This window comes from Hyla sarda, chromosome 8, assembly GCF_029499605.1.
Source record: "Hyla sarda isolate aHylSar1 chromosome 8, aHylSar1.hap1, whole genome shotgun sequence".
In the NCBI taxonomy this organism is placed as follows: Eukaryota; Metazoa; Chordata; class Amphibia; order Anura; family Hylidae; genus Hyla; species Hyla sarda.
Window position 1 is genome coordinate 178,301,524 of NC_079196.1, and position 18,344 is coordinate 178,319,867.

General features: G+C 41.7%; 1 protein-coding gene across 3 annotated transcripts; it reads right to left on the reverse strand.

The window, feature by feature from the left end:
• Window positions 1–1,703: 1,703 nt before the first annotated feature.
• Window positions 1,704–17,241, reverse strand: LOC130284274 (uromodulin-like). 3 transcript variants are annotated; one of them, XR_008846966.1, is made up of 4 exons: window positions 17,102–17,241; window positions 8,222–8,275; window positions 5,186–5,379; window positions 1,704–1,987 (listed from the first exon to the last, which is right to left on the reverse strand). XR_008846966.1 is itself a non-coding variant. In XM_056534476.1 (4 exons), exons 1-4 carry the CDS (start codon window positions 11,753–11,755, stop codon window positions 1,874–1,876), a joined length of 435 nt encoding a protein of 144 aa, XP_056390451.1. In that variant the 5' UTR covers window positions 11,756–12,056; the 3' UTR covers window positions 1,704–1,873. The 3 variants fall into 3 exon arrangements, 1 of the variants encoding a protein (XP_056390451.1); XM_056534476.1 differs by lacking the exon at window positions 17,102–17,241 and adding an exon at window positions 11,683–12,056; XR_008846965.1 differs by lacking the exon at window positions 5,186–5,379.
• Between the last annotated feature and the right edge of the window lie 1,103 nt (window positions 17,242–18,344).

The window sequence follows — 18,344 nt, forward strand, 5'->3', positions numbered from 1 at the left end:
CCCGGTCTTTGTGACAGATTTCCCTGTCTGTCCCCCTAATAATAGAGTCCCCCACTACCAGTACCTGTCTGGCATGCCCTGCACTCCTCCTTCCCTCCTTACTGGAGCAGACACCCCCCCACCCCCCTGGCGGTCAGAGGCAGAGTCCTGCTGCAGTACTGCTAGCTCTGAAATGTCATCCCCCTCATCTGCCAACCAGGCAAACTTGTTTGGGTGTGCCAGTTCAGGACTAGCCTCCCTGACACTTTCCCCTATACCCCGTTTTCTAACTGTAACCCAGTTAACTGCCTGACTGTCCAGCCCCTCCGTCCCACTATCCTCCCCACCTTTACCCCAGAGAGTACTTGCTCAGTGAGCAGGAGACTCCTCTCCAGGTTGTCAATGTGTCTCAGTGTTGCCAGTTGCTCCTCTAGATCCAGGATCTGGGATTTTAAATTAACAACTCGCACACATCTCGCACAACAATATGTACCCTCAAACTGCTGTTCAAGGATTGCGTACATTGCGCAAGATGTACACCAGAGTGTATTTTCCAACATGGAGGCCATCTAGTTATGGGGATTTCACAGATTAACAGCCAAAAACAGACAGTAACTATTAGAATTAAATTCTCAGTAGACCTTGTGAGTTAAAGTCTCTACAGTGTAAGGAAAGTAACACACACAGTGATCTCAAACTCCTGCTTTCAAACTCTCTGTTTTATGACTCTCTTTCAGATGCCTCTCACGCTCAGAACTGAGTCCCAAACAAAGATTTACACACCTGTGACCAATCAACCCTCCCACTAGAGGCAGACTAGAGGACAAAAATGAAAAGGCTGTTTAAAATTCTATCAGTGATCCCTCTATGTGCAAATGTAAGTACTCACACAAGTCACCCCAGCTTCACAGATTCACTCCAAACAGCATTTATTTCCTGTTTTATAACTCTCTTCCAAAGCCACACTCAGACAGAGTGTCCGGATGTGTACAGTTTTGATCTTGTATGTTTTTTTCCCTTGCACAAAACCTTGGTCTACTACTGTTTTGGGCACAGGACTGTCCGGTTTTGGGATCTTTCTCAATCATGAAAAAATCGTATGCGGTTTTTATAACATTGCACTCAATGAACAATGCATTGAGCATTAAATTACATACGGTGGTATCTGGTTTTTGTTTCCCGTTTAGGGAAACCAAAAACTGATACGGCAACCATATGTCATAAACGTGATGTGAATGTAGCCTAAGTATCCCCAAGGCTAAAATCACACACTGCAGAAGGAAGTACCAAGCATATGTACCAAAGGTTGAGAACCTTAGTTTTTTGTGCTCATTGTGTTACAACTGTATTCAGTATTGACAATCCTCTGTGAGCTTACAGGGGTACTCTTCCGGAAAACATCTTATTCCCTATCCAAAGGATAGGGGATAACATGTCTGATCACGGGGGTCCGCCTCTGGGGACCCCCACAATCTCCATTCAAGCAGCAGCGTCTGAAAAACGAAAGCTTGGAGATTCTGTGTTCATGGCATCATGCCACGCCTCCTCCATTATTGTCTATGGGAGGGGTGTGACAGTCTGGATATGGGATAAAAGGTTTACCGGCGGAGTACCCTTTAATACAGAAAGAGCACAAACTTCTCTTCTGTTTTGACTAGCCTGAAGTTCATTACATTAATAATGGTAAGAAGTGGAGCTAAATCACAGGTTGTAAGGCTCAAAATATAATCAAGAGTTTATCCATTCTATGTCAACAAATATATTTTGCAGAACTTTTGAACACAGAACTTTTATTTCTATTGAACTGGAAAAGCCCCTTCGTAACAATAGAAAGCTCTTCTTCATTTTTTCACTTTCTATCATGTTTTTGAGATATTCCTGACATTACGATCTGCTACAGAGGATAAGTGCAGACCACATTGATGTTGAGTATTTCTCGAACAATAATCGCAGCTGGATTCGGTGGCAGGAAAACAGTGTTCCTATATGTTGCTTCTGTCTCCGATGTCTATAATAAAAGTAAAAATAAATAATGCTAAATTAATATTCTTAAATATGGAAACAGTTTTTAATTAAAATTGGAAAATTAACATAATGAAATATTTACAAGACAGAAAGTGCCCAATTCAACTAGATTGTGGCAATATTACTTAACCCTGTAGAAAGCAGAAAGCTTTTAGGCACTGAACAGTCTGTGGTGTGTGTGTGTGTGTGGGTAGAAACTATAAATGTTTTAAAAGCGGACAAAAATCAGATCAGTTTAATATGGCTCTTTCCACACCTCAATTAAAAGCTACATTACAAGCATAAGTTTATTCTGTTCCTGGTTTCTGTTTTAGGACATAGTTATTGTCTTTAGTTTTGACCCTAGTTGTTACCATGCGTCTGCCTTGTCCATATCTCTCAAAAGGTCTTCCTGGTACATGAAATGCTATTTCTGGCTTTAGCTATGCTTCTGACTATGCTCTTGTGTTGTTCTCTGACTTTTAACATTCTGATATACCTCTTTGTAGGAGCCCTAATTCAATTTCTGATCATACCATAGCTCTTTTAGCACTACCATAGATAAACCATGACTGTTCTCAGAATAGTGACCTGGGAATCCTCCTGCAGGAAAGTTAACTCTTCAGTTCGGACATAAAAGACTTAAAGTCACTTAAAAAAAAAAATTCTGACATGTCACACATTGGTCATGGTCTGGGTGTTCAGACCATCACTTAAAGGGGTTGTGCGCTTCCCTACCTTTCGGAGCTCCGCTCGCAGCGTCCGGAAGTTCATTACTCTGAACGCTGTGTGCGGGCTTCCGTGTTCGTGGCCGCCCCCTCGTGACATCAGGTCTATGGGAAGGGGGCATGACGTCACGAGGGGGCGGCCGCGAACACGGAAGCCTGCACACAGCATTTGGAGTAATGAACTTCCGGATGCTGCGAGCGGAGCTCCGAAAGGCAGGGCAGCGCACAACCCCTTTAACACTAGATTGAGCCAGGAGAAGTGCATGGCTAAGCACTTCCCTTCCAGGCCCACTCTAGCAATTGATGGGGTCTGAACAACCAGATCCTTATGTCTATTTGACAGGTCAAAAGTTTTTTTTAAGTAAAAGTAATGCTTTAAGGGTGAAGACAGGTAATACCTTAGAGAAGATACCCCAGCTTAGAGAATCCACTTTAAAGCATTATTTTCATTTAAAACAACTTTTGAAATGTCAATCAGAAATGTCAAAAGAATTATTTGCCGGGTAAGCAGACGGTCTTGTACTCCACCTCCACCCCACATCGGAGAAGAGATCAGTCCATTTCTCTGTAAAGAAGTCTAATAACTAATAATTAACTAATAATAAACTTTTCATATGTTTTAAGATTTTAATAACGATAGATTTATCATTAATAGGAACTGTATAAATTCATCTTTAGTAGTGTACTTCTAGTAATAATGACATATTAGAATAGAAAAGATCCATTTAGCTATGAACACTGGACTTCCATCTCACACAGTATGGATATTTTGCGATATGCTATGACATCTTTTTTTATCGGTCACTGTCATTGTTTCTAAAGCAACCTTTAATTATCTGGATGAAAGAAAAAAAAAGAGAAAAAAAAAAAGAGTTCTTGGGTAAATTTAACAAAACCAGATTAATCTTCTCTAAGCCAGGTCTTGCTTTTATGCTCCAAATACAGATTGTAGCAGGTAGCACTGTCTCGACACACCTTCTATTAACCTTTACTGAAATAACATAAATCTGAACGTAGGTATGTAAAAAAAATATATTTGGCACGCGCCTATAAAAAAATGTACTTTAATTCCTTCATAATAAAAAGCTTGCCACAAGCAGTACAGAAAAGAGTCTCACACCCCTGCCTGGAAGACTTCTTGTGGATAGGGTCAGGTCTGGTTCCCTGTTAAAATACCTTGACAGGTTATTGGGACCTTTACTGTGTAATGTCCCATCCTACTTAAAGGACAATTCTAGTTTCTTTTAAATCTTGGACAACTTTCAGTGAAAATCTCACTTTTAACTTGCCACAGTAGATCTTGAAAGCCTATATACCCGGATCCAGAAACAAGAACGTATCCAGGTGATAGGGCAGTTTCTGCAAACTGTGAGAAAAAGCAGTGAATATGTAAAATATGTGTAGAACACATTAGAACTGATACTTGGTAATAAGTGTTTAATGTTTGGTAACAAATTGTACAATTAAATCGAAGATACAGCGATGGGCACGCCATTTCCCCATCTGGTCCTTGCAGCTTTGGAACAGCAAATTATATATAATATGAGCAGCCCATTTGTGAGTCATCTGAAACTGTAGATGGTTTAGTTGATAATGTTTTTATTTCATGTTCCGGGTCTGAAGAACAGTTTACTGCATTTGTCTGCACAAAACAAGATGAATATGTTGTTTTTTTTTTACTAATAAATTTAGTTTGCATAAAATAGGATGTAGAGATGCATTGCTCTGAAAATAATCCAGGAAAGCCAAAGCCACTCTTATTTGCTTTATGACAACCTTCATCCATTCCATGCAAAAAGGTTCTTGTCAATTCTTCAGATAAAAAAAAAAAAAGCAGGGAAGGAACCTTTGACACAAAAAACTCTAAATGTTATGATTGTTTTCTCGAATCAGCATTAGACAGCAATGGATGTCAAAGAAAAATCTTATTTACAAAAAGATTTTTTATTTTTTTTTATGAAAAAAGGCAAGGTTATACATGCCATATATATATATATATATATATATATATATATATAAATTTAAATCTCCAGATACCCCCTGATATTACCCTCCTGATATTAACCTTCTGAAAAAAGGTGTTGTATAAAACCAGCATGTAACTGAACGTGACCCTGCATTACAGGCTGTTTCGGTATAAAAAAATAAAAAAATAAAAAAAAGTGTATAATGTCTCTAAATTGCTGGTGGGCTAGTCCCACACTAGTAATCCAAAGCAGGTGCTATAGTAAAGATATATAGTGTAATAACCTAAATAAACATTTTATATCATTACAAGATACACCAGAAAATAATATATTAAACTTGAGTGCTCTACTGTTTTCCTTTTAATTTACTTTCATAGGGCCTTCCACTCAAAATCCAAGTGAAGCGTGCAGCTTTGATGTGTCATAGTGATGCATTGTAATATGTGATATGGACATGCAGACTGAATATGCATGCAAGAAACATGTATACCTGTGTAAATTACTTACAGTAAGCACAGTCCCGCACACACCTTCCTGAGTCTTCATTGTTATAGACAAAATGCCCCCATTGTTGAGTAATCCCCGGCATTTTCTGTCTAACAGGTGGATGTTTTCTATGTCCACATTCATGGCCTGGAGCTCATTTACAAGTAGAGTTATTTTTATTTCTAAGGTCCCACATTCAATCTTTGGGCAAACACCTTTAACACATAGAATATATAAAATAAAAACATATATTTACTATATGTATTATATGGTTTGAAGCTGATGAATGTCCCCAGACACTTAAAGGGGTACTTTGCTGCTCAGCGTTTGGAACAAACTGTTCCGAATGATAGAGCCAACACCGGCAGCTTGTGACGTCATAGCCCCATCACCTCATGATATCAAGCCCCACCCCCTCAATGCAAGTCTATGCAAGCCTCCTCAATGCAAGCCGTCACGCCCCCTCCCATAGACTTGTATATATTACTAGTGTTGCTCGCGAATATTCGCAATTCGAATATTATTCGCGAATATCGCATATTCGCGAATTCGCGAATTTCGCGAATATAGCGCTATATATTCGTAATTACGAATATTCGTTTTTTTTTTTTTTCTTTTTTTTTTTTCTTCACAGTACACATCACAGTGATCATCCCTCTCTGCTTCCAGCTCGTGTGGTGTAAAGAAGGCTCTAATACTACTGTGTGAGACTGGCGTGTGAAAATTCGCATATGAGAAAATTCGCATATGCTAATTTTCGCATATGCGAATTTGCGCGTATGCTAATTTTGTATTTGCTAATATTCACATATGCTAATTTTCGCATACGCGAATATCCGCATATGCGAAAATAAAACGAGAATATAACGAATATGCGAATATTCGCGAATATATGACGAATATTCGTCCATATATTCGCGAATATTCGCGAATTCGAATATGGCCTATGCCGCTCAACACTATATATTACAGTTAGTGGCAGTAAGAAAAATAAAAAAAAACGTAAAAAACATTAACTAAAGGTATCATGGTATTTATGCAGCATACAAAAACAAATGCAAAAAATATATATATTGGAATTTCCCTTTTTCATTTCCCTTCTAAAAAAATAAATGAAATAAAACATACTTAATAGTTATATGTATCCCTAGGTACTACAATTGAAAAAACACACCCTGTAAAAAATAAAAAAAAATTATATTGCCACAGTTATGGCGCTTGGAACACAACTTTATGAAAATTCTGGAATCCGTTAGCTGTATTTTCTGTTGAAAGTTGCAGATACTGTTGTCCACCAATCAAATCATCGTTTCAATTTTTCATCCAAATGTCAGGCGGGGCAGAGTTGTTTGTGTCCCAGTCTGGCATGTTTCTTTGCTTACAGCAAACAACTAACTCACCTTGACTAATGTACAAGGTTCTTTACCTCAATCAAGAAAGGGTTGGGAGGTTATGCAAGTAAAGAAGGCATGCCAGACTGTGGCACTTGAGTATCTAGGGCATGGTTATAAAGTAAAAAGATAATATTATTGTTAAGTTTGGCAAGCAGCATTAAAGGGGTACTTCGGTGAAAAACACATTTGTTTAAATCAACTGGTGTCAAAAAGTTAAACAAATTTGTAAATGACTTCTATTCCAGTACTTATCAGCTGCTGTAATCTCCAGAGGAAGTTCTTTTCTTTTTGAATTTCCTTTCTGTCTGACCACAGTGCTTTCTGCTGACACCTCTATCCATGTCAAGAACTGTCAAGAGCAGGAGAAAATCCCCATAGCAATCCTCTCCTGCTCTGGACAGTTCATGACATAGACAGAGGTGTCAGCAGAGAGCACTGTGGTCAGACTGGAAAGAACTACAGCTTTCTCTGGACCATACAGGAGCTGATAAGTAGTGTTGGGTTAGAATATTCGCATTTCGAATTCACGAATATATTTGCTATATATTCGAAATTACGAACATTCACTTTTCCCTGCATATGCGCATATTTGCATATGTGAATATTCACATATTCCTTCTTTTCACTTGTGGGCCAATTAGAATGATGCACATACACTTGTCAGAGGTTATCAACAACATCCCTAGCAACCAATAGTAACGTTTCCCTCCCCCTCACTGTTTTCTTCCTCGAATATGTGAATATTCATATATGCGAATATAACGAATACATGAAATTCGCAAATATAGGATGAATATTTGTTTATATATTTGCGAAATATCGCAAATTCGAATATGGCCAATGCCGCTCATCACTATTGATAAGTTTTTAATAAGTAAGATTTTTATATAGAAGTAATTTACAAATCTGTTTATCTTTCTGGCACCAGTTGATTAGAAAAAGAATGGTTTTCCACCGGAGTACACCTTAAACTCAAGCAATATATGAAGTTTACAACTATTTAACTGTGCAAAATGAGCTGAGATATCTTCTTCAACAGTGAAATAGACCTAGCCCTTAAGGGTTTAAACAACCTGCTTTTCCTTTGTAAAGTTTCATTTTATTACCCTGTTGACAAATGTAGCCCAATATTCTAGTTCAGTGTCCCGGTTCCTGTGTCTAAGCTACTAAAGTACAAGGTTGTTGTGTGGCTGTAAGTCTGTATCTGGGTTTAGAGTTTTACTTGTAAACATTGACATTTTATTTATTATGCTGCCATTACACAATACACTAAGGTATTATAGATGTATAAGGGTTAACATTTGCTTTCTTTGCTTCCATTACTGGATAAGTGGAATATTGGTCACATAACTCACCCACATGGTTTCTCATAGAAGCCTACACTAGGCCTTGTGGCACTGTGCAGTCTTTCCCTGATTGAATCTCTTTTTCACAGGTTAGAATCAATTTCTGCAAGTCTTAGTCCAACCCTCTCTACCCAGAGGACTGGAACCAGGGGAGTCTGGCTAGAGAAGTGTGGGGCGGGCCAGACCCCCCTGCTACCAGTGACACTACAAGCTATTGCACCCAAGGGACAACTACCTCCATCTAGTCTGAAATTCTACATTCACTCTATTCATAGGTGCCATACTAGTAAATGAAGTATGTTTATAAATGACTTTACCTGCTCGATCACACTGGTCTCTGTCTGGAGATAGCAGGACCTCACTGGTGCTCACTGTAAAAAGATACGTTTTTATTATTGTAATTAAAATCTGAAAAAATAAAATAAAATAAAAATGCATTGTGTAATACAGGGAACTATCAATATCATTATGCCAGAAGAAAAACTGCAGCAAAGTAGAATCATTATATTTGGGGGAATAGTGACAATTGTAAAAATGGGTGGACACCTATGACAATTTTAGACAAAGTGTAGTCCTGGACAAAACTAAAAGTGGGGTCTTAAATGTTGAAATAATATACCAAAAATGCATCACAAATTAAGTAAATTCAAAACATGGTGTGCTATGTGTGTTATTAGGGTTTTCACAAGACATGTATCCCATATACACATATACTTATTAAATAACAAGTGATTGACTATTCTATTATTGAACAAGACATACTAAACCAAGACCAATATTGCCAATGATACCATAATACAATGGAAAAAAATAGTGTCACACCTTGACCATAACACCACTGCAGCTCCTGATCCAGCACCTTTCAGTTTCTGCTTCTGAGACGAGACATCTCAGTGGAACCTGCCCACACCGCCAATCAATGGGACGCCACTGCCACCAGTTATTGGCAGAGCAGGCAGTTTCTGCAGGAATGGCACATCATCAGTAACAGGAAGTAGCTGAGAAGACAGGGGACCAGGAGTGCCAGATGTGGAGGATCGGGGGAAGGTGAGTGCACCTTTTTTATTTTTAAATCCCCATAGCATAATATAGAAAAAAAAAAAATCATACAAGAATATCATTTTAAGGTGGCTTGGACTCTGACCGAGATGGCTGCTTGAACAGAGCGCTCCTGCATAAGCACCCTTTACTAGCATCCTCATCTGCCACTAGCGACTCACAGCTGCCCTATTCTTGTGGATGAACATTATGGCTACCTCGGGCAGAAAATGGAACTCCAAAACGGGCCATTTCAAGCCGCTACAGCACTTCTTCTCGGCTGGCCCTCAGCACCGGAGATACAGCAAAGATGGCGCCACGGTGCGCTCTCATCAGAACACGCTGCCGACAGGAGCTTCTGGAGGGACAGACTTCTGCGGTCCTGCAGACACAACGCCAGTGCGACCTGACAGACCGGCACTCCAGAGGCTCAATCACAGGCTTTCCTTTGAGGTTCCTGAGCACTGGAGCTCCCCAGACAACTTACCTGCGCTGCCGCCCGGTGAGTCAAATACACGGGAAGGGGGCGGCCATTCTAATAAGGCCCGAGGAAAGCCAGCAGAGGGGAATTGCGCTGCAGACACGGGGCCCCGTCTTTCTAACTCGCCCCAAGTTGGCCCGCTGAAGCAACGCCCTAGACTGCATCCCCCAGATGATATTGTTAACTCTAATTCACAGTCACCCTCAGATCCAGCAGTACAGTCAGACCCTGATCTCTTTACAACATATCCTACGTCGGATACTGTAGTGTCAGATACAACACTAAAAGAAATGCTCCTGATGTTCCGCAACTCCCTCCATAAGGACTTGAGTCAAATCATACATCCCTTAAGATCGTCAGTGCAGGTGCTGGAGCAGAAAATGGCACATACTGAACATAACATGGCGGCCTTTGCCGAAACTCATAATGTCCTGGCAAATGCTCATGATAACTTGGAGGATAAAGTGTCAGCGCTGCAAGCTAAGCTCATAGATTGACCGGAATCGCCTTAATAATGTTAAATTTCGCGGCATTCCCGAGTCTGTGACTGGATCTCAACTTATGCAGTTTGTCAAAGTACTTACTAAAAGCCTGTTACCTGATATGGACGTATATGAATATAGCATTGATCGCGCACACAAGGTGCCCAAACCGCGTGCTCTGCCAGATGATCTACCGAGGGATGTATTAGCACGATTCATGTTCTTTCAGACAAAGGACAAGCTGCTACAGTATTCCAGGAGACATACATCACTCCCTGAGCCATACGTGGATATTAAAATGTATGCGGATTTATCCGCGGCAACTCTGCAAGCCAGGAGAGATTTTGGCCCCCTGACAAGGCTACTCAGAGATCTCAAGGTCCCCTACCGATGGGGATTTCCTACTAAATTGCTGGTTGCGAGACAGGGAAAGACTTTTGCTTTTGCCTGTGTTGATGAAGGTATGGACATTCTGTTTTCCAGGGCCTTCTAGATGATGAGCACACTAGTAACTTGCCTTCGGATCCCCAGCCGATAAGAGCCGGCCTACCTGATGACCTCATGGACCCTGATGGCTGAGTTCCTGATGAGCACTTGGTGCAGTGCAGTAATACCTGTTTGCTTTATTGATTGTCTTTTGTACCCCACGCTTTCCCAGAGCTGGTATTTTTGTCTGGTACTTTTGCCGCCAAGTTGTCCTGATTGACTTTTCCCTGTTTTTTTCTACCTTTATTTTGCTCTATTTTCACTTTTAACTGTTTGTATTACTGATTGCATTTTAACATTGTACTCACTTGATCCTTAACTGGTGTGACATCCCCGTCCGATGCCAGTTGGCGTCGGTCGGGTTTTTAACTATCCATAGCTAGTTAGTAAATTGACTATTCATATCTGAATTGCAAAATGGGGATTGACATAGTTTCTCTTAATGTGAATGGGCTTAACAGTCCGTACAAGAGGCAGTTTCTTTGGAGGGAGTTGGAAAGGTGTAATGCAACCATTGCTGGTATACAAGAAACACACCTTTCCTCCTCTAATACTCCTCAGTTTTCACCACAGAAAATACCCACATATCATATACACCACCTATACTACAAAGAAGACAGGGGTTATGATAGCTATAAGGGATAATGTTGCTTTTCAGATCACCTCGCAAATCATTGATCCACAGAGTAGATATATTCTAATAACCTGTTCAGTAGATGGTGTTGAGTACACAATTGTTAACTTGTATGCTCCTAATTTCAGACAAAATCGCTTCCTGAGGAAAATCTTCAAGCTCATTGACGTGCACAGGAGAGGTGAGGTTGTAGTTTGTGGTGACTTTAATTCGGTCTCAGACCCTGCTCTGGACCTCTCTGACCAAGCATCTGGTAGAGCCTTTTATCTTAAAAATGTAATTGGAGACCAGGATCTATTTGATGTTTGGAGATTGCAGCATGCTACTGAGAGGGACTACTCGTACTTCTCCCCTAGACATCATTCTTACTCAAGAATTGACATGATACTGATTAGTAGATCTTTAATTGACGTTACTCTTAATTCCATGATAGGCACGATCACTGGGAGTGATCACGCTCCCGTTCTGTTAACCCTCTCTGAAACCTCCCCAAAACACAGTGACTTTGTATGGAGGGCTAACAGTCACATAATAGCACACACTGAGCACTCCAAAAAAATTGAGTCTGCCTTAAAGGACAACTGTAGTGGTCAAAAATCCCTGCCCAAATGTTCCCCAAACAAAAGTTATACAATTCAGTCAATTAGTTCTATTTACCTATATGCAGCCGTTTCTGAGATATTAGAGTTGCCAGCATAGCCCAGTAGTCCTGCGTCCGTCCCCTATTCATTACATTGCAGCCGCCATCTTGGGGACGGAGATCTCTTCCTCCCAGCAGTGTTTGTGCTCCCCCTAGCCTCTGTCAGCTCCTCCCTGCTTATGCATATGCATGAGCGGGTGCTTTCTGAGGCAGCCATAGGCTCATCCTCAGAAACGCCCCTATCTGTAAGATTCAAGCAGGGGGAGAATGAGGACGTCCACAGCTCCTCCCCCCTCCCCTGCTCTGTCTACATAGGACCTCACTTATCACCGGGAGGATTCAAGTTTTCATGGGGGAAAACACAGAGCAAACCACAGAGCAGGGAGGGGAGGACGTGTGTGTGGAGGAGACATATTACACTGCACGGGCTGGTGGTGTATACAGGGAATAAATATCATACTGGAGATGATTCTGTGTGTGAGATGGGGGTGGGGGGGGGACTACTGAATGACACATGCTGGGAGTTGTAGTCCCTGTTATGTGTGTGTGTATGCCAGTGTTTCCCAACCAGGGAATGCTGGGAGTAGTAGTTTTGCAACATCTGGAGGCACCCTGGTTGGGAAACACTGGTGTATGAACTACAACTCCCAGGAGATTACAGAGATACAATAGAGGTGTTGGTGAACTACAACCCCCAGGAAACTACAGAGATACAATAGAGGTGTTGGTGAACTACAACTCCCAGGAGACTACAGAGATACAATACAGGTGTTGGTGAACTACAACACCCAGGAGACTACAGAGATACAATATAGGTGTTGGTGAACTACAACACCCAGGAGACTACAGAGGTACAATAGAGGTGTTGGTGAACTACAACTCCCAGGAGACTACAGAGATACAATATAGGTGTTGATGAACTACAACCCCCAGGAGACTACAGAGATACAATATAGGTGTTGGTGAACTACAACACCCAGGAGACTACAGAGATACAATAGAGGTGTTGGGGAACTACAACTCCCAGGAGACTACAGAGGTACAATAGAGGTGTTGGTGAACTACAACTCCCAGGAGACTACAGAGATACAATAGAGGTGTTGGTGAACTACATCTCCCAGGAGTCTCCTGATACAGTAGAGGTGTTGGTGAACTACAACTCCTTTATACACTCAAACAGCAGAAAGCTGTCACGGCATGCTTGGATGTATAGTCTTACAACAGCTGGAGTCACCTCTGCAACTCCAAGCATGCACATACAGCAGAAAGCTGACAGGGCATGCTGGGATTTGTAGTCTTGCAACAGCTGGAGGCACCACTGGAATTCCCAGCATGCCCGAACAGCATATAAAATAACTGGGCATGCTTGGAGTTGTAGTTGTGAAAAAGATGGAGGGACCCCTATCAGGACAGTTTTATAGACAAACAATTATGTTTTTTTTACCATTTTTCCTTTCACTCTCCACTCTCCACACTACAGTGAGCACGGAGGCAGCTGCTTCATCACTGGACAGGAGCAGCATGGGGAGGGTGTATGCATAGGGAAGGGAGATGTGGGCGTTACAATATAATAATTTGCTCGGGGGGATAGAACAGGGGGAGGGCAGCAGCTTACAGGAAGTAAGCACAAGGCATGATGGGAGATGTAGTTTTATTTTCACTTCTCCTCCGTAATTCGTGTGCTGATAACGGGAGAAAGACTGGGCCAATTTTGATGGGGGAGACATCGTTGGAAAGGTCTTTCAAAGACCTATTAAATGAGGTAAAAAAAAGTTTTTTTGCCCAGCACTGCAGATGTCCTTTAACTGATTACTTTGAGTTAAACGACACTCTAGACATTAGTCCTGACACTCTCTGGCTAGCCCATAAGTCTGTTATTAGGGGCACTTTCATTCAGTTGGGATCTTTCCTTAAATGACAACGTACTGCCCTCATTACTGAAGCTATCAATTGCATTGCTGCACTTGAGGCTATCCATAAAGAAGTGCCTTCCCAGCAAACTCTGACGGACTTACTAAACAAGCGTCTACAGCTCCATAAGCTTCTGCTGTATCAATGCGAAAAGAGCTTTAAAAAAAATAGATGAGCATATTATTCACAGGATAATAAGCCGGGCGCCTTTTTGGCGAGGAGAATAAAACCAGCCCATATTAAACAGCGTATTGCCTCCATGACCCATCCGATATCGGGGAAAACAGTCCTATCTCCTAGAGATATTGCAAATGCTTTTCGCGATTATTACACGAAATTATATAATCTACACACAGATGAGGATACCCCTCAACCCACACAGGAAGCCATAGATGACTTCCTGTCAATCTTAAACCTACCGCAGGTTACTAAACCCATGCTCGACTCCCTCAACTTGCCCATCACCCCAGCAGAAATTTTAAAGGCAATAAATTTGCTGCCATTGAATAAAACTCCAGGCCCTGATGGTCTTCCGAACGAGTACTACCGTAAATTTAGGGACGTTTTGGTCCCACACATGCTGAAGGTGTTTGGTGGAGCGATGGAGTCGGGAAGTCTGCCCCAAGAAATGTTGACTGCCTTTATCACAAATATTCCCAAACCAGGGAAATCCACAGACTTAGCCTCTAATTTTCGTCCTATTTCCTTATCAAACGGTGACGTTAAGATAAATGCAAAAATACTTGTGGCCCGATTACAGCCAATCATTCCCCAATTAATAAACAGAGACCAAGTAGGCTTCACACATGGTCGGCAAGCTCCCGATAATACCCGAAGGGTGATTTCTCTGCTCCAGCATTGCAAGCATTATAAAGTGCCGTCTGCTTTCCTGACACTCGACGCCGAAAAAGCCTTCGACAGGGTGAACTGGCGATATGCTTTCACAGTACTCCGTTCATACGGTATATCTGGCTCCATTATGTCCGCAATTGAAGCCCTGTACTCCAATCTGGCAGCACGGGTATTCACCAATGGAGCCCTGTCTAACCAGTTCACCCTGTGGAATGGAACGCGGCAGGGCTGCCTCTTTTCCCCTCTGTTGTTCATTCTCTCTATCGAACCCTTAGCCCAAGCCATTAGATTAAACAAGAGCATTAGGGGAATCCTGGTAGGTCCAACTGAACATAAGTTGGCGTTATTTGCTGACGACGTGTTATTAACTTTAACGGACGTTCAAAATTCACTACAACACCTATTCAATACTATAGAGAGGTTTAGTGCTATTTCTTATTACAAATTAAACACGTCCAAATCACAGATTATGCCTATTTCTCTGAATCCCTTACTAATTGCCTCGCTACGTAATAAATTTCCACTAGACTGGCAAACCTCCTCTCTGGCGTATTTAGGTATACGTCTTTCGTACCATACTACCAAATTGTTCCATGACAACTTTATACCGCTCTCTAAATCACTGATCAACTCCATGCAAGATTACTCCAAATCCGTTCCTTCTTGGTTTGGTAGGCTCTCTACATTTAAGATGATGTTACTCCGAAAGCTACTATATTTGTTTCGGACTATTCCGATCATCTTACCTAAAAACGACCTCACTGCTCTTAATCACCAGCTTTCGCAATTTATTTGGTAGAAGAGAAAGTCCAGAATAGCTAAGCACATTATGACATTGCACAAAAGGGGGGTGGTCTTAGTCTCCCTCACTTAGAGGATTACCATATGGCATGCTTACTAGATCAGTTGACTCATTGGTGGTCCAAGAATACGGAAAAGCTGTGGGTGGAGGTGGAGACCCACTCCTCACTTCCTATCTCACTGAGATCCCGAATGTTTTTACAACTAAGGGGAAAGCATCCCCCTGCATCACATTTGGTGTCCATAACATCTTCTGATAAAGCCTGGAAATGCGCCCTACAACAAAAGTTGTATAGCATACCTTGCCCTCTCAAGCATTATACCTTAGACTACCTAGAGTGCCTAATCCCATATCTACATATCCAGAACAGGGAATCCTATGGTATATTTAATGCTCAAGATCTGTTATGCTCAGAAGGGGATGTCCATTTCCAGACCCTCCATGCTACATACCACATACCCCACAGGGAGTTTTTTAAAAGTCTACAGTTACGTAGCCTACTGATTTCTCCTCGCACCATCCGATCCCGAGAGACATACTTACATTCCTCAATGGTGACTCTAAGAAAGGAATTAACTTCTATAATATTCTAGATGATAAAACTACTATCTCTAAACACCATTACATGTTAAAGTGGGAATCTGATTTGGGGGAAGTATTTTCATTGGAACAATGGTCTTGTGCTATAGACCAAGCACGTAAAATGTTCAGATCTACCAACCATCAAGAAGCAGTTGCTAAGACGATCTATAGATGGTATTACACGCCCTCTAGATTACACGTACTAGATCCCTCATGCTCGAACCTGTGCTGGCGGGGATGTGGTGGGGTGGGCACTCTGCTTCACACCCTATGGGAGTGCCCCCGCCTTGAGGGGCTCTGGAGGGATATAAGTTTATTGACCAACAAGCTGCTGCAATCTCCAGTCACTTTGCGCCCAGAGACTGTTCTTCTACTTATGGATCTTAATTTGATTCCCCCAGAATTGCGTCACCCTCTTGGACACCTCTTTGTGGCAGTCAAACTGCAGATAGTTAGATACTGGAGATCACCTAAAATTCCTTCCCTATGTGAAATTTTTAACCTGTTAAACCTCATTTGCGACTATGAGCGATCATATGCTTTGTCTATGGGTACACATGACAAATTCCTTAACCCCTTAAGGACCAGGCCATTTTACACCTTAGGACCAGAGGGTTTTTTGCACATCTGACCACCGTCACTTTAAGCATTAATAACTCTAAGATGCTTTTACCGAATATTCTGATTCTGAGATAGTTTTTTCGTGACATATTCTACTTTATTTTGGCGGTAAATTTTCGGTGTTACTTGCATCCTTTTTTTGTGAAAAATTCAAAAATTTCATGAAAATTTTGAAAATCTAGCATTTTTCTAACTTTTGAAGCTCTCTGCTTGTAAGGAAAATGGATATTCCAAATAAATTTTATTTTTATTCACAAATACAATATGTCCACTTTATGTTGGCATCATAAAATGGACATATTTTTACTTTTTGAAAAAATTAGATGGCTTCAAAGTAGAGCAGCAATTTTCAAAAATGTCATGAAAATTGCTAAGTCTGAAGGGACAGATGTTACAGAACTACAACTCCCAGCATGCCTGGGCAGTCTAGGCATGCTGAGAGTTGTAGTTTGGCAACATCTGGAGGGCTACAGTTTGGGCACCACTGTAACAGTGGTCCCCAAACTGTGACCCTCCAGATGTTGCAAAACTACAACTCCCAGCATGCCCAGACAGCCCAGGCTGTCTGGGCATGCTGGGAGTTGCAGGTCGGCCTTCCTAGTGTTTGTCACAGTAAAAATCAATTTACTTTCAGTTTAATTTCTCCCCCCCCACAGTCGATTCCCTACCTGAGCAAGGATGTCCGGTGAATATCTGCAATCATTGCCGGGCCCCACGAGTCTTCTCCTCCAGGTACCGGCCTCCATGTTCTCCCCCCGCTCTGACTGACATCCAGAGGTGGGCAGAATGGGGGGTTTCCATGGCAACCCACCATCCTGCTCTGCCATTGGTCAGAATCAGTTCTGACCAATGGCAGGGGATGGGAGGAGATCGCAGCATTGCAACCTCACTCCTACCTTGCAGGATGCTGGGGCCTGTCACTCACAGGTCCGAGCATCCCTATTTTCCGGGTGATCGGGTCACCAGAGACCCGATCAGCCCGGAATAGGAGAAAATCGCATGTCTGAATTGACATGCGATTTTCTGCGATCGCTGACATGCGGGGGTCCCGGGACCCCCCCTCGGCATTTGCACGGCATGCCTGCTGAAAGATTTCAGCAGACATGCCGTTCCGATCTCTGCCCGGCGTGCGGCAGAGACCGGAAATACAACAGGACTTTCTCTAACGTCCTTGGGCATTAAAGCCCAGATAGCGGGGACGTTCCAGAACGTCCTATGTCCTAAAGAGGTTAAACGTTAGGATGCATGGATGTCAACTCCTCACTACCCTCAAAAAGTAGTTTTCATAGAGCTCTGATGGTGAACGTTGAGAGAATTCTTGTTTTTCAATGCCTTATACTCTCTCCTTCGGGCACCGTGCTGGACTTATTTAGCTTGCTTTCTGTCCAGGTCAAAGTCATACATTGTGAGATGCCTTTGTTTCTTTTATTAGTTTTCTATAGATCGAATTTCAGATAATGACTTTATAGTTGAATGTGGCTACTCTGATTTAACCTGTTCTTTGAATGTTTTATTTCTCTTGGTGCTATGTATGATTGCGCACTCATACTTGAGTTGTTTCTTGTAATATTTTGAAAACAATAAACATTTTGAATAAAAAAAAAAAAAATAATTTTAAAGTGGCTAGACTGTGCCTTTCTGACATTTGGCATGGAGGGACGCTGCCCTGTCAGGTGCTGTACATATGTCCTATTGTATTTAACCCCTTAAGGACCCGGGGTTTTTCCGTTTTTGCATTTTCGTTTTTTCCTCCTTGCCTTTAAAAAATCATAACTCTTTCAATTTTGCACCTAAAAATCCATATGATGACATATTTTTTGCGCCACCAACTCTATATTGTAATGACGTCAGTCATTTTACCCAAAAGTTTACGGCGAAACAGAAAAAAAAATCATTGTGAGACAAAATTTT